We start from the raw sequence: 26,378 nt of genomic DNA, 5'->3' as shown, positions 1-26,378 counted from the left end.
GGTCAAGAATCCACGGTTGTTGTGATACCTGTCACATACCTTCTTATATTTCACAGATGAGAACCAGAATATTTGGCTAAGCAGCACCAGACTGTAGTCAAGGTAGCAGAAGTTATCAGTGAGCTGGAATATAGTATTGAAGGGGCAAGGACTCATCAGCACTCCCACATTCCACATGAAGTCAGCCCTCCCCCCCCATCCCACCCCTCAGCTCAAAAGGGCGATGTAAAGGAAGGACACCACAAGTTGATCTCCAACTGCAGAAGCAATTTATTGCAGGCCAAGCAGTGACGACAAAAATGCATATAGGAATGCAATCAAAGGGTTTTGTTGCAAGCGTATTTATCACTTTTACAAAAAATTAAAAGCACATTTTCATTGGTGTACAGCGAGCATCCTCAAACTGCACCCCCCCCCCTCCCAGTTGTTTGGGCCTTCAACTCCCAGAATTCCTGATAATTGAACAAGCTCATTAGGGCTTCTGGGAGTTGGAGGCCCAAACAGCCGAAGGGCCACAGTTTGAGGATGCCTGGTGTACAGTAATTAATCATTTCATTGGTCTAAGCTGGATAATACAGATTCTTGTTGGCTCTCTTTCTTTCTAATAGCAAAAGGTGTCCAACAATTGCACTTTTAATTTCTCTGACCTTGAGCATAGCATCTGCCAGCTTGTCTTATCTACTTGCTCTGTTTCACTTTCAAGCACATGAGAAATTTAGGGAGTACTAGCTTATGGATTTATCCTTGAAGACAGAGAGTAATCACCTCCCTGTGGCAGCTTCTTCTAAGCAACTGAAGTTTTTGCAAATGAAAGCATCTAGCAAATCAGGACATACTGGATTTACAGTCATTAGAAAATCCCACTTAAAGCCATGTCTCTCTTAGTATAAACTAGAAGAGGCTGTAGCAGTTCGCTTTTGCCTGTCAACTCTGGAGACCAGGTTTCGAATCCCTGTTTGGCCATATAAGCCCACAATGAAGGGGCACTGATTTATGGGCACTCCAAATGCACAAGCTTAGGAGTTCCCGCAATGGCCCAATGTAGCCATGCAAGGAGGAAGCCGTAAGTTGGATTCTTACTACAAAGACTTTATTATATGGCCATAATATTGACAAACATGCTCACAGGAATGCAATCAAAGGATTTGTCGCAACTCCCAATGGGGCTTCAGAGCTTTTATCATTTTTGACAATAAATTGAATATACATTCTCATTGGTTTCCAAAGACAAATAATTTAATTGGTCTAAGCTAGCTCATTGGTTCTTTATTATTATGTCTGACGTAATAGCACACCTAACAATGGTGCAACTATAGCACAATTATAGCACAATTCTGACCATAACTGTCTTAATGAATCAATCTTATCTGTTAGTCTGTTTCAAACATAACTCCAGAGCAACTGGGAAACTCGGGAGTTTTAACTAGCTACTAGCTAGCCAGTTTTGTCCGGATATACTGTTATCCTTGAATAGTAACTTCCTCTCTGCAGCAACGTTTTCTCAAACAATCTGCATTTTCTGTAAACAAAGGCCGGCTGCAGAAAAAGTCCAATATGGCAGTAAATAAAGACATATGGGCATTGGGAACATCTCTGAAAATCCCCTTTTAAAACCACGTCTCCTTCAATTGGATGACCTTGGGCAAGTCACGGTCTCTCAGCCCCAGCGGGTGGCCAGGGAAATGCTTCCTCTGACCACGTCTCGCCAAGGAAACACCTTAAGGTTGCCATACATCAGAAATCACTTGAAGGCACTTTGCAAATTGTGGTTCAGTGTTTTGAGTGTTGGACTCTGAGAGGCAGGACCCAAACGCCTGCTCAGCCATAGAGAGGTATGTGGCAACCTTGGACGAGCCACACTCTGCCTCAGCCGAAGAAGGCAAGATCAGCAAACCTCCTCTTAATAAATCTTGCCAAATAAACCTTACAATAAGGTTGCCATAATTGGTCGATTTAAAGGTGTGAAAGAAAACCCACACTGTTTAGGTCCCTGGGATATTATTGATATAGATGTTTTATTAGTCAAGCTTTAGGCTGGACCAGGTTTTGATTGACACAACGGCTCAGCTTATCCCAGATTCTTTCCCCAATATTAAAAGGCCTAGCTCAGTCCTGGGCAAACTTGAGCACTCCGAGAGTTTTAGACTTCAACTCCCACAATTTCCAACAACCTCAAGCCCTTTCCTTTCCCCTCTGTTTTCTGTAGAGTTTGAGCAGGCCCAAAGGATGGCAAAGATGCTTAACGCCAGTTCACAACAGCAACTCCTCCTCCCATGATTACACCTGGAAGACCAATGATTGCAAGGCATTGTATTCACAAACTCCAATTCTCCATGTGTTTGGACTTCAACTCCCAGAAGCCTCAACTGCCTTGGCCAATGAGCAGGCATTCTGGGTTATTTATTTTGTCTCAAAAGCATTGCATAAATTAGTATAAAACTGATAAAAATAGAAGGTTTGCAGGCGGCTAAATATGTTTCTTGACCAAAAACAGGCAACAGCAATGGCATTGTCTGTAGCCTCCAACCATTCCTCCTCTGTACATGAGGCAGGGCACAATGGACAAGCATACAGATGCAGAGTTGTCTGTTCTGCTCCACAGTAACACATAGTATGGGATTCTTTTAGGTAGTGCCATTTTGCCAGGTTGTCTTTTGATCTGGGTTGTTGTAGGGTTTTCGGGCTATATGGCCATGGTCTAGAGGCATCTATGGCAAGCATCCTCAGAGGTAATGAGGTCTGTTGGAACTAGGCAAAAGGATTTATATATCTGTGGAATGACCAGGGTGAGACAAAGGACTCTTCTCTGCTGGAGCTAGGTGTGAATGTTTCAACTGACCACCTTGATTAGCATACAATGGCCTGACTGTGCCTGGGGCCAACTTTTGTTGAGAGGTAATTAGATGTCCCTGCCTGCTTCCTCTCTGTTGTTGTGCTGTTGCAATTTTAGAGTTTTTTTTAATACTGGTAGCCAGATTTTGTTCATTTTCATGGTTTCCTCCTTTCTGTTGAAATTGTCCACATGCTTGTGGATTTCAGTGGCTCCTCTGTGTAGTCTGACATGGTGGTTGTGAGAGTGGTCCAGCATTTCTGTGTTCTCAAATAAAATGCTGTGTCCAGGTTGGTTCATCAGGTGCTCTGCTATGGCTAATTTCTCTGGTTGAAGTAGTCTGCAGTGCTTTTCATGTTCCTTGATTCATGTTTGGGCAATGCTGCGTTTGGTGGTCACTATGTAGACTTGTCCACAGCTGCATGGTATACGGTAGACTCCTGCAGAGGTGAGAGGATCCCTCTTGTCCTTTGCTGAACGTAGCATTCGTTGGATTTTCTTGGTGGGTCTGTAGATAGTTTGTATGTTGTGTTTCCTCATCAGCTTCCCTATGCGGTCAGTGTTTCCCTTGATGTATGGCAAGAACATTTTTCCTCTGGGTGGATCTTCATCTTTACTCTCATGGCTTGTTCTTGGTCTTGCAGCTTTTCTGATGTCTGAGGTGGAGTATCCATTGGCCTGGAGAGCACAGTTGAGGTGGTTCAGTTCATCTTGGAGGAGGTGGGGTTCGCAGATTCTTTTTGCATGGTCTGCCAAGGCTTTAATGGTGCTTCTTTTTTGACTTGGGTGATGGTTGGAGTTTTTATGTAGGTATCTATCTCTGTGTGTGGGTTTTCTGTCTTTTGATCTGCCCACTCCACTTCTGAGTCTATTCAGGGACTTCCAGGTTGCCCATTCTTGGTTTGCCCCTGGAGGAAGACCCTTGTGGGGGGCCATCCAGTTGGGGTTTTCTGGTTGAGCTGCCCAGAGGGATACTCTTGCTGTTGCTGGAGGGACGCCATTCTGGGTGCTGAGGTCCAAACCCCTAAAAGATCCAAGCTTGGGCAAATTTGGCCCTCTAAGTGTTTTGGACTTCAACTCCCACCATTCCCAACAGCCTCAGGCCCCTTCCTTTTCCCCCTCAGCCGCTTAAGCGGCTGAGGGGGAAAAGGAAGGGGCCTGAGGCTGTTGGGAATGGTGGGAGCGGCTGAGGGGGAAAAGAAAGGGGCCTGAGGCTGTTGGGAATGGTGGGAGTTGAAGTCCAAAACACTTGGAAGGCTCAAGTTTGGCCAGGACTGGGCTAGGCCTTTGAATATAGGGGGAAATCTGGGATTGGCTGAGCCTTTGTGTCAATCAAAACCTGGCCCCGCCTAAATCTTGATTGATACAACGCCTCAACCTATCCCGCCGACGTGGCGTCAGCCTCTGTGACGTCACCACCCTTCGCCTACGCGCATGCGCCTTTCCCTTTCCTGCCTCCACCGGAAGGAAGTCAGCTGCTGACTGTGGAACCAGACAGTCGAACGAGGTGGGAGGAGAGTCAGCCGCCGCCATTTTGCGACGGGAGAGGTTCTTCCTTTCCTTTCGTTTGGACTCTGAAAAGCCTTTGAAGCAACGCGGCAAGGCGCTGAAGTCGAGGGAGCGGCGGGCTTGGTCTTATTAGGCCGGAGGATCACAACAGGCTGAGGGAAGGGAGGGTGGGCGAGGGGAGCGAGTAGGCCCGGGTGTAAGTAGGCCGCGGAGGGTTTGAGGGGGTCGGGAGGCGGGCTGTTGCTGAGTTGATCACACCCTTGAGGCCTTCCAGGCCGCCGTAGGCTCAGGAGAAGGGGGTTTCATTAAAGGGAACTCGGAAGGGAGCAGAGATCTCGGAAAGGGTGGGTCGGGAAGGATCGGAAGAGGTAGGCCTCGGCGCCGCGGCCCTAGTCACTCTTCGGAGGGGAAGGAGTCGGTTCTGCTGTGTTTCTTGGCTCTTGTCACGAAAGGAAGAGCGGTTTCTTTCCCCCTCGAGGCGGCATTGCAGGGAGATGGGCCTCTGCCTCGGTTAACCTCCTTTGTTTGGCCTCTCTGCCTCCTGTGGAAGGAGACCGAAGGGAAGCGGTGCTTGGAGCCCTCCCAGCCCTTGGGTATCGCAGCCTATCGACGCCGAAAACCCCCTCATCCAACGAACAGAGGATGGCTGCCAATATCGGCGATCAACTTCCCCCAGAATGGTGATTGTGATAGTTTGCTTTAATTTGGTATAAGGAGGGTTGTGGTCGAGTTATGAAGGGACTGATTTGTTTATTTATTTATTTAGTACATTTCTATACCACCCCTCTCAGCCTTCATGCGACTCGAGGAGGTTTACAAGGCAAGAATTCAATGCCACCAAGGACACAGTTACAATATATAACAGGCATCCTCAAACTATGGCCCTCCAGCTGTTTGGGCCTCCAACTCCCAGAATTCCTGACCACTGAACAAGCTGGCTAAGGCTTCTGGGAGTTGGAGGCCCAAACAGCTGGAGGGCCACAGTTTGAAGATGCCTGATATACAATATAAAAAACATCAGCAACAATAAATTCAAACATTATAATGAAACATTTCAATCGATAATCATTAAAACAATGTCCAGTTCCACCATATGGTTATTGGTGCAGTGGGTTAAACCCAGGACTGAAGCCCGACAGGTCACAGGTTCGAATCCAGGGAGATGCAGATGAGCTCCCTCTATCAGCTCCAGCTCATGCGGGGACATGAGAGAAGCCTCCCACAAGGATGATAAAACATCAAATCATCTGGGTGTCCCCTGGGCAACGTCCTTGCAGACGGCCAATTCTCACACCAGAAGCAACTTGCAGTTTCTCAGGTCGCTCTTGACACAACATACAAACACACACACACACACATATATATATATATTGTGTGTGTGTGTGTATATATATAGTTATCCCATTATTATATCCCTTACTCCGTATTTTCAAATGCCCGCTCAAATAGCCATGTCTTAAGATTCTTCCGGAATGATAGGAGCGAGGAAGCCAATCTAATCTCCCTCGGAAGGGCGTTCCATAGCCGAGGGGCCACCACTGAGTAGGCCCTGGTTACTACTATCGTCTTTATTTCTACCCTGTCTTAGGGCCCTTCCACACAGCCATATAACCCAGAATATCAAGGCAGAAAATCCTACAATATGTGCTTTGAACTGGGTTATCAGAGGGCCCTTCCACACAGCTGAATAAAATCCCACATCTGCTTTGAACTGGAATATATGGCAGTGTGGACTCAGATAACCCAGTTTAGAGCAGCTATTTTGTGGGACATGGGGCTGTGTAGAAGGGTCCTGGGTGTGACTCAGATAACCCAGTTCGAAGCAGATATTGTGGGATTTTCTGCCTTGATGTTCTGGAATATATGGCTGTGTGGAAGGACCCTTAGATAATCCAGGCCCCTTCCACACAGTTGAATAAAATCGTACATTATCTGCTTTGAACTGAGTTATATGGCAGATATTGTGGGATTTTCTGCCTTGATATTCTGTGTTATATGGCTCTTGGAAGGGCCCTGAGTCCACATTGCTATATATTCCAGTTCAAAGCAGAAAATGTGGGATTTTATTCAGCTGTGTGGAAGGGGCCTTGGAAACTCAAGACAGATACAAAAGTTGGAAAACAATTAAATGTTTTTGGGTGGATTCAAATAATACCATTTAAATTACAATCAAAGTCCAACATTCTTTCCCACCCACTCCTCCATCCCATTCCACCTACGCTGTAGGATTATTGCACTCCACTTGAACTGCTATGGCTCAGTGCTGTGGAGTCTGGGGTTTGTAATTTGGTGGAGGCATCTGCATTCTTTGACAGAGAAGGTTACATGCCTTATAAAAACATAACTCCCAGGATTCCATAGCATTGAGCCACGGCAGTTAAAGGTGGGTCTAGTTGCATTATGTCTATTCTATAAATGCACCCTTAAATCATAAAATAATAAACTTTATTTATATCCTGCCACCATCTCCCAAAAGTGACTCAGGGCGGCTTACAAAGCACTCCAGGTGCAATATCTAACATCAATGGTACATGAATATAAAACAATATCACATACAAATTATAAAAACAACCACATATCTCTCTCAACAGATGTCCCCCATTTTGTGGGGCAGAGTAAATAGTCTCAGCTGCTTCTGAAAGGGAGCTACTGACAGCAGCCCAGTAACTTCTGTTTTTTACCTGCTACAACTGGCAATCTTCAAACTGGAAATGAGTGTTCAGCACAGTGGGGCTGGAGGCTGTCCGAAATTGGTATATTTGATGAGGGGGCTTTCTACCACAATTGGGGGGGGGGGGGTTAGAGCTGCTCAATTCTGAAATGAATTTTACATTCAAAATTGTTTTCATAGTGCCATAGCTGTTCTGCCTCTTTGAGGTTAAGTTAACACAAGCTTCATGTTTGACTGGTTTAAGCAGGAGTAGAAAATTCCTAGATCGTTATCAAAAAACTGAATTTAGGGCTTAAAACTTGTTATGTTAGTTTTTGAAAGAGCTTAGCTACTGTTTATCTTTAGTTACATTTTAGTCATTAAGGTTTGCTTCCTTAGTCATTTATTTACTTAATCAGATCTATGCTGTTTTTGTTATTGCTAATTGAGGATTGTGGCTGACCTGATTTGAACTCTTTTAGTACCTAGCACAACATGTTCTCTGACATGCCTGGAATGCTTCTGCTAATTAATATGGGCTAGGCAGATGAGTTCTGCGGAGTAAATGTTTCTCTGTTGAAAATAAAGATTTATTTACTTTAATTCGAATCTAGAATTGGTGTTTCTAGGACTCTCAGAGAACCCTCTTATAAGAAACTTTGCCATAAAGGCCCCATGATAGGGTCAAGTTAGGGTCAGTATAAGCACAAGTACAAAGTAATAAATGTAAAGTTAGTTTTACAGCGGGTTGATAGTATTGGGAAGAGGTGCTAACAAAATTAGTTGCTTTTTAAAAATTCTTTGTAGCAGGTTTTCATGCGGAATGAAAATCCCATATTGGTCCCACAAAGTTCCTCCCCCCCCCAAAAGACTTAGAATTAAAACCATTTGTTGGTTAATCAACTGAGTGTTTTGTGTGCCTTGTAGGTTTTTTTCTTTTGGCAGCATTAGCTTAATTTGCTGCCATTTGTATCGATATGAGTGTTAATAGAAGAGGAAATGATGCCCAGTTTAAAGAACAGGGCTGTTCTGACAGATAAAAAACTAAGACTTTTTTGAGACTTTGTTCAGGATGAGGTCATCATTTTTGCTTGTGATGACATAATGCTGATAACATCAGAAGCCAGCTGGTCTTGACATTTGGCCATGAAGGCCTTTAAGAGTACAGGAGAGAGAAATGTATACGTACTTGCTGTTTTGAGGCCTCTCTCCTTTAGCCAACATATGTGCGTATTTAGACTTGCCACATGGCAAGTAAAAATTATGTTTTGTTATCTTTTTTGTTCAGGTGATTTGTTTGAATCTTGGTAACATTCTACCATTGGAACAGTTTAGCTTTATTTTTATAAACTTTATTTTTATATTTTATATGTAGGCAGTTCTGAAAACTTAGTCATATGGCAGCATAGAATTACTTAAAATATCATTTATAGTTAGCATTTAACAAATCTAAAATCAATTGAAAATGGAATACAAATACACAGTAACAATGACAATGCTGGTTTCAAATCCCTTTTATTTTCATGTACAATCCTGTCCTACCTTTCCTTCAAAGAAGGACTCTTCTGGTGTCTAATGCTGATCAGAGATATATTGTATTCTGTTCAGTTCTTTCACTTTTATGTTACTATAAAAAGAACAACATATTAAGGGGGTACATGAATAATGTCAGGATAAAAACAACATGAAATGGGTCATGCAATAAAGTAGTATTTCTTTAATAAGTTAAAGTAGCAAAATAATACCCTTCCGTCTCTGTTTTATAATCTGTTGGCTTGAAATATCAGTGGGTAGGCAGAAAGGAGGAAGAAGAATCCTCTCTTCCTGATTTTGTCCACTTAAGGGATCAGTCCTAATTACAGTTCCAAGACAGTAATGGCACTGGCTCCTTTCTTGCGCTTCTGGTCTGTCTGCTAGTGAAGCCTATTAATACCATTACTTGGTTAGCTCTAATGTCACAATGTACCTTTTGTTAGTCTTATGAGTGAGTCAGTTCTCTGGCCATGTTTTATTCCCTTTGTTGTCAGGGTCATTTCAGATGCCATTGATTCAGCATTTCTGATGTTCCAGAGGGCAGGATACAGGATTTCCCTAAGTACTTACATTGTTTGAGAGAAAGAAGAAAGCCTTTAAATCTGAATTTTTGGGCTCCTGCTGTTTGTTGGCATGTTGTGGGTTTTCCTATAACACCTTCTAAATGCAGATCCTTGTGTGGTCTCAGATGTCTTGTCTATGAAGAATAAGATACATAGTTTGCAAGAGTCTGGTATGCAGGGAGATAAAATTACTGGAATTGCTCACTGGTTGCTGAATGACAAGCTGATGGTGATGAAGTTGGACTTCTTATTTCTACTAATCAGAATAATGGTATAATAACAGAAGAATAGAATAAGCTGACAAAATTTTCTAATTCTTGATTAGAGATGCTAGCTTGACAAATCAAGACAGCCTACCAAGAAATTACCAACTTCTGCAAATTCTTGTCTTCAGCTCTGCTTTTCATTCACATTTTTCTAATTCTCCCAGAAATGTGTCCATGTAAAACTGCTAGTTGTTGCTTTGTACAAACACAGCAATTAATGGAGGGTTGACACATTGATTAAAAATACAGAAGCAACCCATCCAATGCTATTTTTAAAAGCAAAACTAAAAACCCAAAACTTTCCATGAGGTAACAGCTGTTGTAGTTTAGCTAATCAATTCACATATCTCCAAAATTGGTTTTGCAAATATGAAAGTTCTTGAAAATGACAGAATATCTTTAAAATGAAGGGACTCATTCTGACACACAAGCATGATGATAGTGAGTTTGTACTCACTGGATAGTCTTGAACAAAAAACCTTGTAGATTAGAAAGAAAGGTGGAATGCCTCAAAGAAGGAGATACATAAATATTGAAAATACTGGGAAAATTAAATGTTATATTAAAGATGAGTGGAAATAAATGACTGGAGCTTGGGAATCTAATCTTCTTTTTCAATATGTCTCAATGCAGGGGAAACCAGTATAACTTGGGCAACGGAAACAGAGAGAACGGAATGGAAGGCCCAATGCATGAGAACCCTGAATGGGAGAAGGCCCGTCAAGCACTGGCTAGCATTAGTAAAAACAGTGCTTCCGCCGCCTCTGGCAACAATAAAGCTGCCACCAATGGGCAGGCTAATGCACAGGTAAAGGGGTTTGATGCTTTTGCATGCAAATTCATGTAGCTTAGAGCATGATAGTAATTTGAGATTCATTATGTTCATCTTTGATTGTACGAGTGCATTTTGAGAGGGAGTAACTGAACATTAGGTCTACAGCAGTGCTTTACTGTCATGGGTTCCTAGATCTTGAACACAACTCTCAAATCATTGACCAAGTATTCTATCTAAGAGTCTTAAGCATATCTGGAGATCCAAACTTAGGACCCACTGGCCTAGAGGGCTAGGAGCCTTGATTCTCAGGAGTTTGGGGGTTGGTGTTATTGGGGTGTGGGGCTTCTTGTGTACTTATAGTCGGTTTGTAACTCTGAAAAGGGAGATAAATGAATTTGTTGACAGGGAACTAGGCTCCCTATCATCCCACTGTTCTCCTGACATGAGAGCCAAGTTGGCTGCTTCTCTGCTAATAAAGTTAAATACCTTTCTTAGCTTCCTTTGGTCACACACATTTATGTTTGCTCATAGTACACAGCCCAGCAAGGGGAATCCCTGCAGCAGCAACAACAGTACTACCAGTGGTATCAACAGTACAACTACCTCTACCCATATAATTACTATTATCCTATGGTAAGTAAAAATAACTAGGTGATCTCCTAAACCCTCCCAGAATGCATGCTTTTATGCCTAAGCTGGAAACCTGGAGAAATGCAGGAAGAATCTTGAATTGTATCTTGGGTAGGAACTTGCAGGCCGAGGTAGCTCCCTTCACATTGGCTGGCTTCACTGATACCCTCCACAGTCCCTAGAGATGGACAGAATAATTGCAGCTTCAAGGAAGTCAAAAGCACATAGTTCCAGATTATACATGCAAAATATAAAATAAGAACTTCGGTAAAGCATTGGAGCAGGTGGATTATCCTTTGGATGGTAATTTAATGTGGGATAATGGATTTTAATGTTTATATATATATTTTATAGCTTGTTTATGTTCCGGCATTGAATGTTTACCATATATATGTTTGCTCTGCCCTGAATTCCCTTTGGGATGAGAAGGGCAGAATATAAATGTTTTAAATAAATAAATAAATTGGTCTGGAGCTTGTTAAACAAAATTTAGGTGTGTGTGAAGGATATACAGGGAAGTAACTATTTACTCTCCATTGTAACTTTAAATGGATTGAGAAGATGACCCTTCCTAATTGTAGAGTGTGTATTCTGTTAAATATCTCTACTAATTTGGTTCCATGGCTTTCTTTCACCACAGAATGTCTACCCTGGGTATGGTTCTCCTGGACAATATGGTGTTCCTGGCTCTTACTCATCAGCAACACATCAGCAGCCACCAGTTCCTGGACAGCACCAAGGGAGCATGAACCAGGTAATGATGCCTAGCTTCAATTAATTTGTCCTGCAGCTAATTTTTCCTTCCGTGCTTGAAGTAAAAAGGAAAACACACATCCCAATTCTAATAAAACTTCAAACCAGTTTCGGAAATCCTCCAATATTGCTGCTTAGATGAAAAAGTCTTGATAGATTATAGAGAGACTTTGAGAAAGAAGGCATTAAAGATGATCAGAGTAAACAACTAATTTTCTTTTCTCATTTCAATTTCACATATAATCCATCTCTAATTTCACTATTATCTAACTCTTTTGGGGCCTGGGTATGCAGCCACTGTAGGAAATGTGATGAGAGAAGTCAGTTGTAGACCACACTGCATAATGTAGTTATCTCATTATTGATTTCCCAGTTAATTCAGACTCGGAATATAGAAATAAGCCTCAGTGTTTGGAGGCTAGCCGGAATAGATGTTGGATTCTAACATTTCCCATGTGTTCTGAGAGAGAGAGAGCGAAACAGTGGTTCTACATTTCTAGAAACAGGAAGGGGGCTTATGAATTCAAAGTGGTCAATATGTTATTCCCTCTCCTAATACCAGTTTCCAAATCAGTCACAATGGCCAGTTGTCAAGACTAGCACCCTCAGAGAACTACAGGTTGCAAAAGCTCTAAACCTTACCTCCTTAATATGTACTGTTCAGCAATGTCCTTGGAGAGATAACAGTAATAGAAATCTTTTTTTTTGTTTCTCCCAGCCTCCAGTCCCAGGCATGGAAGATGCAGGGATGTCATATCAGAGCCAGCAGCAACAAATGCAAGTTCCCAATCCACCACAATCACCTATTCAACACCCAGGTCATCCTTCCCAGCATAACAATCACCCCATGGGCTCTGGGGGGCAGCAGCAAGGTGGACCTCCTGGAGGAATGCATTCCCAACAAAACCAGTCCAGTGCCTCCTACAACCAGCAACAACATTCCTACCAGGATTCACCAAAGCCCAAGAAGGGACAGCAGCTTTGGAACCGCATGAAGCGTAAGTTTCTGGAAGATAGAGAAAGGGGGCAGGCAAATTATAGTTCTTAAAGAAAAGAAGTTGACATTTGTTAACACCATTTATTATGGTTGTCATTGAAGAAGGTTGGTATGGAACTAGAAGGTTCCATAGCTCTTTATGCCAGTTGTAGTGAAAACTAGTTAATTTATCTGGGTTTTGCTCTAAAGATTGAAGAAAAAGCATCTTAGAAAATGTTTTCCTTGGTGGCAGTCCTAATTGGTATTATGGTCACCAGTAGTGTCCTTAAATTTAATCATGGACGTGAGCAGAACCATCTAGTTATGGCTTTTGATGAGGAACAGCAGTTTTTTAAATGACGCTTTAATTTTTTTATTTGGTTTTCCCAGTCCTGAGTTACTGAATGCTGACCACACTTTCAGAGTGTATTTCTGTAGTTTTAGCAACCCCATATGATGTCACTATTTCAATAACATGTTACAGGATTATTTATAATAGAGACTCTTGGTTAGCAGTTAACAAACTATTAGGATGTTAACTGCTTGAGTAGGATGGAGTTTTTCTTTGATTATGTCTATCTTTGACCATAAGAACAAAAGGAATTTCCTTTTGGATTGCCAGTTATCTATTATTTTTCAAAAAGTCATTGCAACCCTCTTTTTGTTACAAACAGAAGCACCTGGGACTGGTGGGCTGAAGTTCAACCTGCCCAAACGCCCTTTTGTGGTGACAAACCAGAACTTCAACAATTCAGAGCAGCAGCAGCAGCACGGCAACTTTGGTTCCCAGCAGAATTCTGAAAAACGCCACAATCACAGGTGTGCACAACCTCCTTATCTTTCTGTGTTGCTACCCTGCTGTCACTGTAGCATTATGTCTGACTACTGGACTCTTTAGGCTAAATATTGAAGTTGCACATTATCCCTTTGTGGGGATTTGGAGAGCTACACACTTGTACTTGCCCCATCAAAATTATATATGTATATGTATATATATCTACACACACACACACCCAAATGGCCCCTTAGATGTAAGGGAGAAATTTCACTGCTCCTGCTCTACCCATTTTGTGCATTGGACAAGCCTGTTTTTAAGTATCAAGTCAATAAGAAATCAGGTCCCACTGCTTTGTTTTTTTAGCCTAAAACAGCTTGAACACGAGCGAGGATCATGGCCAAAATCGTACACATAAGCCTAGGTGCCACAAGCAGCCATTCATTAGGGACCAAAAAAGGGAGTTTGGGAGATGTGATTACCCTCTGTTTACAGAGGGTGCTGCATGGGCCCCCAGTGGCGCAGTGGGTTAAACCCCTGTGCCAGCAGGACTGAAGACCAACAGGTTGCAGCCTTGAATCCGGGGAGAGGCGGATGAGCTCCCTCTATCAGCTCCAGCTCCTCATACGGGGACATGAGAGAAGCCTCCCACAAGGATGATAAAAACATCAAATCATCCGGGCGTCCCCTGGGCAACGTCCTTGCAGACGGCCAATTCTCTCACACCAGAAGCGACTTGCAGTTTCTCAAGTCGCTCCTGACACGACAAAAAAAATAATAAATAAGTGATGGCAGAAGGGCACAGGAAATCAAGACAAGTGCCAGGAAGGGTAACTAGGTTTTGCATGCAACTAGCAAAGACCACCTGGTGCTCAATGAAAGGACAGCTCAAAAGCCCTTGTGTTTATCCCTGAACGTTATAGAACAATGTTTCCCAGCCGTTCGTATTCCAGGTATTTTGGACTTTGGCTCCCAGAATTCCTGACAGTTGGCCTGGAGGACCAGAGCTCTACATCATTGTCTAGTGTGGTGATAGGTTAATGTTTAGTTTGCAGATTGAACCTCCTCCCTAGTTCAGTGTCAGATGTCATCGAGAAGGTCCAGCCCTCAGGCAGCTTGTTTAGAGAGATAAGACGCAGTGGTAGAAAAGCTAGTTATATTGAGTTTCAAAGCAAGCATTCTGAACACTTACCTGTCAATATAGTTGAGCCTTTCTTCCTGGGTGTTTTTAAGAAAGCTTTGTATTGCAATTAATTATCTTTGTTTGTATATATTCAGGGTAAGAAGGGGTGGAAGAACTGAACTCATGGGACTCCTGCTTATTATCTCCCCAAACACAGCAAATGCTTCCAATGTGTGCTTCAAGATTTTTGTTTGTTTTAAGAGAGAAGGGTCTTAATGCAGATTAGCTAGGCCTTGGAGTTTGAAACCCCCCTTTTTCTTTAGTCCATCAACAGGTAAGCCAGAAGATTGGCCACAAGATATGAAGGAGTACGTCCAACGCTGTTTCACAGCCTGTGAGTCTGAAGAGGACAAAGACCGCACTGAGAAGCTGCTGAAGGAAGTTCTGCAGGCCAGGTTGCAGGATGGCACAGCCTACACAATTGACTGGAGCAGAGAGCCACTCCCAGGGTGCGTAACTGCAGGACCAAAAAGCTGTAGATTCATGTACCTCTGCTCCATTATATCTTCAAGTGACCCTGTAAAGTAGGATAAGGCAGGGAGATTATGACCAGACAAAGGTTACCCAGTAAATTCAATAGTTGAGTGGAGATTTGAAACTTGATTCCCTCAATCTTGCTTCAACAGTCCAACTCAGAGATGGGGCACATGTGCCATCTGGATAATGATAGACTTCGACTCCCACCTAACCCTCACCATAGGTCATGCTGCCTAGGATTGATGGGAACCACAGTCCCAAAACACTTGTAGAGCCACACATTTCCCATCTGTGATCTAATTGCTGTAAGTAAAGGTTTCCCCTTGACATTAATTCTAGTTATGTATGACTCTGGGGGTTCATTACTAAGCTGAAGAGCCAACATCATAAAAATCTCCGAGATCATGTGGCCAACATGACTGCATGAAGCACCGTTACCTTCCCACCGGAGTGGTATCTATTGATCTACTCATATTTGCATGTTTTTGAACCCTAGGTTGGCAGAAGCTGGGACTAACAGTGGGAGCTCATCCCACTCCCCGGATTCGACCTGCTAGCTTTTGGTCAGCAAGTTCAGCAGCTCAGTGGTTTAACCCGTTGCTCCACTGGGGGCTCCTCCAATTGCTGTACAATGCTGATTTTCACTCTTTATTTGGTATAGGTATGGAACAGTTAAGCATCCTGAATAGGTGATGGTGTAGGATGGGAGGGGGTCATATTGCCTAGCATTGGATTCTGAGCCTAAAGGGTTTAGAAAGCAAGATTTTGGTGTCCAGAATTTCTGCTTTTTCATAACTGATTTTCTTTGAGGCAGATTTTTTCACATAAATAATTTGTTATTACTTTTGGCTGTTGAAATAAATATACTGATTGTTAAAACTGAACAAAAGTAAGGGAGGCTAGCTTACATAAGTGAACTTGACCGTTGGGTTTTTCTGTCTCTGCAGCCTGGGCCGGGACAACATGGCTGAAAGCCCAAAGAAGAAACAACAGCATTGGGAAGTGTCTTCCCTCCACTCTCCACGTGCCTCTATGCAGTCCACCCTTTCCCAACAGCAGCAACGGAGTGGTGGCAGCTCTCAGCCTCAGCGAGGGGGTGCTGCTGCTGGTGGAGCTGGGACTGGTCGGGCTCGTGGCAATGGCTTTCCAACCAAGTTTGGAAATCGCAATGTCTTCATGAAGGAGAACAGCTCATCATCCAGTGTTGATTCACGTTCCAGGTCACGGTCCTCATCACGGTCCCCCAGCCGGCACTTCCGACGGAGGTAAGACTCTCTGGAAGCAACAGTAGAATAGGTATGGGTTTGGTATTTCATGCTTTATTTGGTTACATATGGAATTGGTAAGGATTACTCATGAGTATTCATGTGAGAAGAGAAGACAGGAACTGTGTGGTAAAGCTTCATGAATTTTGGTCATTTTAAAATAAAAATTGCAAGATAAGTCTTTAAAAACTAAATTGCATTCTGTGATTCTGCTTTGCACTGTTAGATCTCGGCGCTTCCCCCTCCCTTCTCTTCCAAGTCATTGTGATCTCTCCAACCTTTCACAAACTTCTTTTGCCCTGTGCCTAGCAACGCTATCTACTTTGCTTTTCACTCCTTCCCTCTCTTTAGACCATTTTCACCTTCTTCTTCTTGCAAGATTCATACTTTAAAAATCTCAGTTTCTTCAGCACAAACAGTGTGACCAGCTTGAGTGGGGTTTTGTTTCTTTCTGCTTTTGCTTTATTTTTGGTTATTTTTTTTAATTATTTTTTTTTTTTGCCACAACAGCTTCTAATGTTGGAACACTGTTGAGTGATTACATTGCATGGCCATTTCTTGAGTACTAGCGTTAAGTGGGAATGATTTTTTTCTTTTCTCTCCCTCAAATAGTGATTCGGATACAGATAGTTCCTTTTCGGGCAATGACTGTCGCTTGGTTAGTCGCAGGAATAACCAGAAGAATCGGGGCCGTGGGGGCCACATGGATAGAGGCCGAATGAGAGCCCAGCGAGGAAAGAGGTAAGTTGGTTGAGAATTGCCTGCAGCTGAGATGTGAATGCAGAACAATGACCGAAAGGCAACTAGATTAAGAGCCATCTGGGGAAGTACTATGTTCTGTAACTTTCACTCTAGTGACACTTCTTTCCCTCAATGATTTTCTCTTTCTCCTTTTCTCTTCTCTCTCTTTTAGGCATGATCAGGGGCCATCCAAACGCAACCGAAAGCGTAACACAATGGACTATGAAGATCCAGAGAAGGAGTTCAAGAAAGAGCGACGAGCAGCCCGCTTCCAGCATGGTGTCCACTCCAAAAAGCTGCGTTTGGAGCCCCTTATCTTGCAGATCAACAACCTTGACACCACTGGCTCTGATGGGTTTGACTGGAATGAGCTGAAGATAGTAGGCACCTGCCAGGAAATAACTAAACATTACTTGCGCCTTACATGTGCACCTGACCCTTCTACTGTCCGGCCTCTCTCGGTGAGTACCTTAGACCGGTAGTGTCAAACTTGTGCCCTTCCAGGTGTTTTGGACTTCAGCTCACAGATTTCCTGAACATTGGAAAAGATGTCTAGAGCTTTTCTGGAAGTTGGAGGCCCAAATATCTGGAGAGCTACAAGTTTAACACCTGTGGCTTAGATCAAAGGTGGGGAAAGTGTGCCTTGCAGACCATATATAGCTTCCCAAAACCATTTTGAAGCTCTGCACCTAACAACGTGCATGCTATTTTCAAACCAGGAAATAAACCAGAATTTGACTTTTGTAACTCATGACTTCTATCCAGCCATGCATTCATTGTAGTCTGTCCTGTTCTGAGGTTGTTTTCAATGACCTAAAGTTTCCTTTGTCCCTTATCCATTAATCTATATAATAATCTTAGACTTTATTTATTTGATTCTTATCAAGTATCTCTAAATTGTCCCTACCAGGTGCTTAAAAAATCCTTGACTATGGTGAAATCACATTGGAAAGAGAAGCAAGATTATGCCTATGCTTGTGAGCAGATGAAATCCATCCGGCAAGATCTCACGGTAAGTGAATTCAGGCAACTGAGCGACAGATATCAGCAAATGTGCTGTGGCAGGTCAAGTAGGCTTAGTATATTGAACTTACTTGCCAATAAAATCTGTAATTGCTAGTTATTTGGGCTGGAGGAGAAATGTGTAGGTACATTTGAACTATCTGGAAGAGGGTCTTCTCATTATAGCACAAAACATGAAATTTAGGTACACAGTTTGGCATTTTTAGCCAGTGATAGCAATGAGGTTTCAATTGGAGGATACAGAAATAGAATTTCTGGTTATCAGGGAAGGCCTATTGGTCTAGCAGGATTGCTTCGCTAGACTGTTGCAGAAGCAGAATAAACTATGCAGAGTAGATGAGTGGTGACAGAAATGTGCATTTTCTACGATGGTCATGGAAATAATTGCAAACTGAAAATTGATTTTGCACATCGTTCCCCTGTCATTTTTGCTCTGGTGCATGCTATTTGCTCTGGCTGCCCTTTACCTCTTTACTGTGAGCCGCTGACAAATAACATTATATAGCATGTAACTTTGACATAATATGGGTGGAGCCACTGTTATTAGCAACTCAGTCATGCTTTCCATCATCTAGTGAGGCAATTTCCTTCCTGTCATTAAGCATTAAAAACGAAAGCAGTTTTATCAACACTTCATGTCACTCTGGAGGTCCCAGAAGTGTCTTTTTCCTTGTAACTGATGGGGATATTTGTCTAGCTAGGGCATATATTCGTAGTCGTGTTTCCACAGTGTCTTTAACAAAAGAGTTATTCCAGTAATAGAGCCTACAATTGTAGGCTTGCAGTTTTAATGAATTGAAGGGGCTCTATTGAATTCCATTTCTCAAAATGTTTGTTCTTTCCAGATCTTACAAAAAAGTATTTCAGTCATATTTTCTGAATATTTTCACCTCCAGACTCTTTTTTTCACTTACATCATTTGGTATATTAGAACATCATTATGTCCTTATTTTGCCAGACCCTGTTGTTTGGGCAGTAAACAACCTAAAAGATTCTCGTAATTTTTGTTGATTGTTCTGTGATGTAGGCATCAAATTGTGCCTTTGATTTTGTAAGCCGCCCTGAGTCCCCTTCGGGGTGAGAAGGGCGGGGTAAAAGAACTCCGAAATAAATAAATAAAATGTCAGGACTTACACTTGGTTTCGCTGTGTATATTCAAGCTTCCTCTGGAAAAACAAGTGGAAATTCACCCACATTCAAGCAGAATGAATACATGAAGGTTCAAATTACTTCGACTTTGTTGTAACATTCTTCTCTATTCTGTTTAGGTTCAGGGAATCCGTGCCGAATTCACTGTGGAAGTCTATGAAACCCATGCCAGAATAGCACTGGAGAAGGTAAGGCCCAATACAATGGGTAGTTCTGGAGCCCACCAGGTTCCACTCTCCAATCATCCATGAACTCATTTGGTAACCTTAAGCAGTCACTTTCTTTATCACAGAGTTTTGAAGATTAACAGATTGATGGAGAGCCATGTGCTACTTGATCTCCTTGGCTAAAGGGTTGGGCATAGATGCAATAAAGCCAGTTTAGTAAAAAATAATTCCTTTCACTATTTGTGTTACTACCATAATACACAAGACAGTACGTATTTGTTGACTATAAAATTACCCCAGAGGACCTAGAAATTCTCTTAGGTAATGTTCTCTTAGGTAAAAGAAAAAAAAAGCATTTGCATTTTTTATGTTTGTGGGTTTTCCATGTTTGTGGGACCCTATGTAGAAGAAAGGAAAGCTGTGAGTGAGGAATGCCAAGTTTTATTTGACTCTAAGTGAATCCCTCACTTGCAAACTTTGTCTTCTGTAGGGTGATCATGAAGAGTTCAACCAATGCCAGACACAGCTGAAGTCTCTTTATGCAGAGAACCTGCCTGGAAATGTGGGAGAATTCACAGCTTACCGCATCCTCTACTATATTTTCACCAAGAACTCAGGGGGTAAGTGGTGGAATTTGAAAAACATGAGGTGCCTATAGATGTGTGCTATTATAGCAGGGTTTCTTCAGTACTGGTTTATAATTCTGGAGTTTTTCAACATTAAAATGTTTGTCTCTTTGATCCAGTGAGGAAGATGGAATCACACAGGCTAGCCCAAGATTGGGCAAACTTGGGCCCTTCAGGTGTTTTGGACTTCAACTCCCACAATTCCTAACAGTCCCAGGCCCTTTCCTTTTCCTCCTCAGCTGCTTACTCTTAAAGGAAAGAGCCCAACGCTATTAGGAATTGTGAGAGTTGAAGTCCAAAACACCTGGAGGGCCCAAGTTTATCCATGCCTGTGCTAGACTCCCAGGCTATGTATTTCCTTCTCAGAGGCTGCTCTAAACTGCCCTGAGTCTCCTGAGGGCTGAGAAGGGCAGTATACAAATAGTAAGTAAGGAAGTAAATAAATAAATAGCTATGGATAGAACTTTCTCCCCTTGAGAGATGTTAACCTTGCTTTCAAAATACTCTAACCTGTAGGTGCCATTCACCAGGTCTTATCACACTAGAATTGAAAGATTAGGCCAAGAGTATGCATCCCATCTGAAATCCTGTGGCTGCCTCCTGCAGAATTCTGGGCCTTGTAGTTTGATGAAACCCAGGACCTCTTTCACCAATCAGCTTTAAGACCCATCCCAAACTACAAACCCCAGAATTCTGCAGGAGGCAGACACAGGATTTCAGATGGGATGCATACTCTTTGCCTACTTTTTAAACTCCAGTGTGATAAGGCCCATGGATTGAAGCTTCTCTTGTTGATAGGTCAGGATAAATCAGACTTATGTTTGTAGATTTCAGCGCTTGACTTCTGTAGTTAAGCCACGTCCAGTGGGCAGTGAGAATAAGCAAATAACAGGACTGCTGTCTGAGAACAGTGTTGGTGACACTTCTTTCCCTCCCCTGCAGATATCACCACAGAGCTAGCATACTTGACAAAGGAGTTGAAAACAGACCCTTGTGTGGCACATGCACTTGCCTTGCGGGCTGCCTGGGCCCTCTCCAATTACCACCGGTTTTTCTGCCTGTATCGCCAGGCGCCCTGCATGTCCGGCTACCTCATCGACAAGTTTGCCGAACGAGAGAGGAAAACGGCCCTCAAAGCCATGATCAAAACGTATGTGAACCAGGCATCCCCGGGGTGAGGGATGGGGAGAGGCCTCGCACTTGCCTCCTTGTGGCAAAGAGGCTGACTAGTAACCCGTAGGTAAAAGAAGGCTGTATTTTTTATGTAGTCTTAGTTCAGAGTGTCATAGCCTTTGCAGGTAAGTAGAGTTGCAGTCTTCAGCTCAGGCTGTCGTGGCTTCTGTGAAGTTGAAATAGCTACAGTTGTACATGAGGCCAGATTGAAAGCCTGTCAGAGGTGTTGAGATTCACTTAAGAGTGTCATGTAGATCTTTATGCAGGAGTTTTTGACCAGGAAGTATTGATCTACATTGTTGGAAGTTTTAATTGGTCTGTATGATTCATTAACAAAAGTAGAAACAAGAAAGAGGAAATGGGTAGATGGTCAATTCTGGATGCCGTATTTCCACTACCTTTTTCAGTGGAATGCGTGTGTTGATTTGTATCCTGGTATGGTGTTCTCCATACATACATACATATTTCACAGAAAGTAGGGTGATAAGGCATCCATGCTCAGATGTACTTTGACTATTCATCCAATTTATTCCACAGTTAAGTCAGAGATATGGGCCCTTTTCCCTTCCATTACTTGTGGCCTAGCCAATGTGGTCCATGGTAAGAGTCTGTCAGAATCATCATGTACAATAACTGGAAAGCCAAATATTGCCCAGCCCTACTTTAGAGAAGTGTGGTAGTTTTATGTATCTAGGGATTTCCTGTTTCTCTTGTTTTTAGTGCATTCACACACAAATCACAAGCTCAATAAGTCGAGAAAGAGCTGGTGATAACATTAAATGCTTTTTATGAAATCTAGGTGTTGTATGTGTGAATATGAAAGTTTACAAAGCGTTTTGATATTTGGATGAGGATAGTGGGTAAAAGTAAGCAAACCATCACAAGTCATTGGCAAGATGGCACTAATAGATTGTTTATATTTTCTTTCAAAAGCATTGCATAAAATAGTTGATCTAAAACTGATAAAATAAAGTGATCACAGGCTGCTAGACAGCTACTTTTGGACCAAAAATGGGCAACAGCGACTGCATTGTCTGTGGCTTTATGCAATTCTTCCTCTGTATATGAAGCAGTACATTGTGGACAAGCATACATATGCGGAGTTGTTTGTTCTGCTCCACAGTTGCACAAGGTGGAGGATTTTTCTAGTTAATACCATTTTTCCAGGCTGTCCTTTGATCTGCCCACTCTGCTTCTGAGTCTGTTCAGGGACTTCCAAGTTGCCAATTCTTGGTTTGTCTCTGGAGGCAGACCCTTGTGAGGGACCATCCAGTTGAGATTGCCTGATTTTGCTGTTCACAGAGATATTCTTGTTGTTGCTGGAGGAACAGCCATGCAGTGGGTAGCTTTCACAGTGTTCAACCTTATTTCTCTTGCAATTAGCAGCAACTTCCTGTTGCACATTGGGGGGGACAGGGGGACAATGCCAGCTTGCTTATAGAGTCTATCAACATGTGTAGGTTTAAGACATCTTGTGATTATTCTACATGTCTCATTTAGTGCTATATCCACCTGCTTCGTATAGTAAATATATTATGCTGTGTTTGATGGAAGATGCTGCAAGGGTAAAGAACATTGACTGAGAGAAGTTGTTTTATTGTAAAAGGATTGTAAACTCCAATGACTAGGCATATCAGATATTTTTAGTGTTGTCTTCCTGACCCCTATCCCAAATCCTTATCTGTCATGTGGTCACTCTTGAAAATTAGAACAGCAGAAAATTGATTCACTGTCAATCAAAAAGGGTATCTCAGGGTGAGTTACTTCTCCCACTTGATCCAAAGGCACATCCTTTGTCAGCATTGACAGGCTTTGGGCGGCGGGGGTGGGGGTGGGGGGTGAGCTCCCGCTTCATCCTTAATATGCTGTCTTTTAAAAAGCTGTCTGGACAATTCTGCCCCTCCCTTTCTCTGTTTAATTAGGTGTGAGACCAGACACAGCTACTTTTGGTTATGCTGCAAGCAGGGTTGGCAAGTGTTGGGGAAGCTAATATTTGATGACCCTTTTAGGAAGCGATTACTCATATTTACTTGAGTCTAATGCTCACCTTTTTTGGCTAAATCACATTGCTCAAATTGAGGTGAGCATTAGATTCAATGGGACTTCAGAGTCATGCACCTAAACCCATTTGCTCTGTTGCACAAGGAATCCCATTTGGGGACAGGGGAGGGAGAGGCAGCGGTGGCTGTGAAAAGGCTGGTGGAAAGACAAGACGGAGGAGGGGTGTGTTTTCCCACCAGCCTTTTTGTCACCACTACTGGTGACATATTGTTTTTATTCTACTGTTATGTTGATGCCGGCATCGAATTGTGCCTTTGTAAGCTGCCCTGAGTCCCCCTCTGGGGTGAGAAGGGTGGGGTAGAAGTAACCAAAATAAATAAATAAATACTGGAGTCCTACGAGTGTCTGATGGAGGGGTGCAGCTTCCCTCTAGCCTTATCGTGGCTGCCACCACTTTGCATTACAATCCACAGCAAATCCTATTTTTTGTAATGCAGATCTTCAAAATTGGGGTGCACGTTTCATTCAGTGGTGCATTATACTTGAGTACATACGGTATTTGCCAACTACATGTTGCTCAACCCTGCTGAAATCAAAATTTATTGCCTTCCTTTCAGCAAGTGTAAATGAGCAGAGAAGGAACAATTGGCTGACTCCTTAGAATGCTTCCAAATAACAGAATGGCCCGTGCCTCTGCCTTTGGGAAATAGGTGGAGGTGCAACCAGCACCAGGCTCTCCATCTGCAAACTAAAGATCCCCTTGAGAGCACACACCCCCTTCAAAATTCTCCTTAACAACCTTGGGAACCAGGGGCATAGTACCTGAAGGTTAATTTGGTTGTCATCATTTTCATCAGGTGTTGTAGTATGAGCAGGATTCTGCTCGACATTTTAGCCTGTCTTCCATCTACTGCCTTTTCCTATTCACCAGTGTCTTTTTTTATCTCCCTCAGTTTCCGCCCGGTGCTTCCTGTGTCCTACGTTGTGTCAGAGCTGGCCTTCGAGAGCGAGGAGGAGTGCCAGGCCTTCCTCGCAGCTCTCTCCCTTGTGTATACTAGTCCCGACGCCACCAAGATTGACTGCAAGCAGAGCTTGGCGGTCCTGGCCAATTTCTGAAAGCATAAATCTCCCTCTGGCCTGCCCTGCCCTATTTTAACATGTACATATATATATATGAGTGTTTCTGTGTGTATATATGTATATAACACCAAATTGAGTTAGCTGCCGTGGGCGTTCTGGAGCCTAGCTCTACCACCTCTCCCGCTGTCCACACCGCACACGGATAGAAGAGGGTAAGATCCATGGACAACGGATGGCATCTAGGACCGCCAGAGATGGAGAAGAGCTGAGAATTCGGTTTAACAATTGTATTTTCGTTTTTTGCCAGCAGTGGGATAGGGAGGCGTGTGAGGTAATTCTCACACTTCAGTTTAACATCATCCGTGGTGGTTGTTTTTCTTCTGATCGTGTCAAGATACATGAGAGAACATAGCATCAACCGCCCTTCTGTCATCTGCTGGTCAGAAATTGCCAAAATGAAGGGTTGAGAAAAAAAAAGAGAGAGAGATCTGTAAAACAAATCCTTGAGAGATGCAGATTTAACAGCTCTACTTGTGTTACCATCCCTTCATCCCCATAACAGTGTTCAGGGATCCAGAATATTTCTTCCTAAGCCACGGGGGACCCTGTTTGTCTAGGTATTTTTCCCCTAAACCGACACCAGTATCCTTCCAGAGCCGTACTTTCATCTAGATTCCACTTGGCAAACCTCTGAGAAAGCAGTGGTACATGACAACAAATGGTTCCTTTTATGTAAATATGTGAAATATGATTTTGTACAGAAGCACCAAGTTGTAAATAATGGTAGAAAAAACTGTTTTCTAAAAGAGGAAAAAAACACACACGTAATTTTCTACTTTTATAACGATACATTTAACAGATGGTTTTCTCTGAAGATGAAAAATCCAGGTTGTATTTGTGCGCATTTTGTGTTCTCCATTGTGCCCCTCAAAAACTAACGCTGTCTCAGTTTTTTCCTCTTCCGAGCTACGGCCTGGTTCCGAAAAAGCCTGAGAGAGATGCCCACCTCTCCAGCCCAACAAAAAGCCAGCCGAGGAGGAAGAGCAAAGCAAAAGCTGCCTTCATGCCCTTCCTACCAGTTCAAAGACTTTTTCCTATGCAGCGGAGAATGTAAAAGACTTTCTGATCCGACCCTGTATGGATGTGGCAGCGTGCGGCAAAGAGAAGCACGTCAAGGCAATAAGCGACAGCTGTTGAATCAGAGCAACACACAAGATGATCCTCGCAACCTTTCCCTTTGCTATTGTGTTCTGGAGTTGTCATGCTAAGTTTAATTTATTTATTTTTCCTCCCTCTGTCCTCAGTTCTACACAGGTAAACCAGAAAATGCACCACCCCATTTTTCACCCCCCCCCCCTTTCCGTCACATTGTTTCAGTTTTTGTTTAAAGCTTTGGAAGATTGTCCGGTTGTCTTCTTTTCCTTTCTCTCCCTTTCCTTCCTGCCCTTAGTCTCTTTAGCTTCTCATAATCCCCTCCCTTCTTTCTCTTTCCTCCTTTGCTCTTAATTCCTGCTTTCTTTCTTGTTTTTGTTTTTTGAACATGTGTAATTTTGGGATATTTTGGCTTGGGCTGGATTTTTCAAAGATTCCTTTTTCCTTTTCAGAAACCTCTGAGTTTTTTTCCATTTGATTAAAAGATTTTTTCAAAAAAAAATGAAACAAAACAAAGCAAAATCATTTGTTGATGAAGTCATTTGTTGATGAAAAGGGATAACTTGGTTTTATTGCTCATGTGGTCCAACATCCCAGCGGCCAACCTGCTGCGAAGAAATTGCAAGGTTGATCTGGATTTCTAAAAGGGAGAAAAAAGTTGGTCTGCTTTTGCTTACATGATGAATTTTTCTCCATACTTTTTTTTTATTGTGCCAGAAGCAACCCGAGATAAGTTGCTTCTGGTGTGAGAGAATTGGCTGTCTGCAAGGACGTTGCCCAGGGGATGCCTGGATGTGTTATCATCCTGTGGAAGGCTTCTCACAAGTCCCCGCATAGGAAGCTGGTGTTGACAGATGGGAGATTATAACCCATCTTGTGGATTTGAACTGCCAACCTTCAGGTCAGCAGTTCAGCTGGCACAAGGGTTTAACCCATTGAGCTGCTGCGGCTCTCCTTGCTGCTGCCACTATATAGTTGCTGCTACTTTATGGCTCGCATCTTTCTCCCTTTCTTGACTCTTTGGAAACTTCTTCTATAGTAAGGATGATTTCGGAGGAAAAAGAGCATATTTCCTGTGCCA

General features: G+C 42.8%; 1 protein-coding gene across 1 annotated transcript; it reads left to right on the top strand.

Moving 5' to 3' along the window:
- Positions 1-4,292: 4,292 nt before the first annotated feature.
- Positions 4,293-25,819, top strand: LENG8 (leukocyte receptor cluster member 8). Its single transcript, XM_060780447.2, has 15 exons — positions 4,293-5,019; positions 9,985-10,159; positions 10,658-10,759; positions 11,397-11,510; positions 12,228-12,507; positions 13,160-13,304; positions 14,707-14,892; positions 15,868-16,185; positions 16,798-16,926; positions 17,099-17,387; positions 17,837-17,938; positions 19,218-19,286; positions 19,756-19,885; positions 20,834-21,041; positions 24,019-25,819. Exons 1-15 carry the CDS (start codon positions 4,982-4,984, stop codon positions 24,179-24,181), a joined length of 2,448 nt encoding a protein of 815 aa, XP_060636430.2. The 5' UTR covers positions 4,293-4,981; the 3' UTR covers positions 24,182-25,819.
- Positions 25,820-26,378: the final 559 nt, after the last annotated feature.

Source organism: Anolis sagrei, chromosome 6 (genome assembly GCF_037176765.1).
Source record: "Anolis sagrei isolate rAnoSag1 chromosome 6, rAnoSag1.mat, whole genome shotgun sequence".
NCBI classification, from domain to species: Eukaryota; Metazoa; Chordata; class Lepidosauria; order Squamata; family Dactyloidae; genus Anolis; species Anolis sagrei.
Note: the sequence above shows the minus strand (reverse complement) of the source record. Positions and strands in the feature narration are given on the sequence as shown.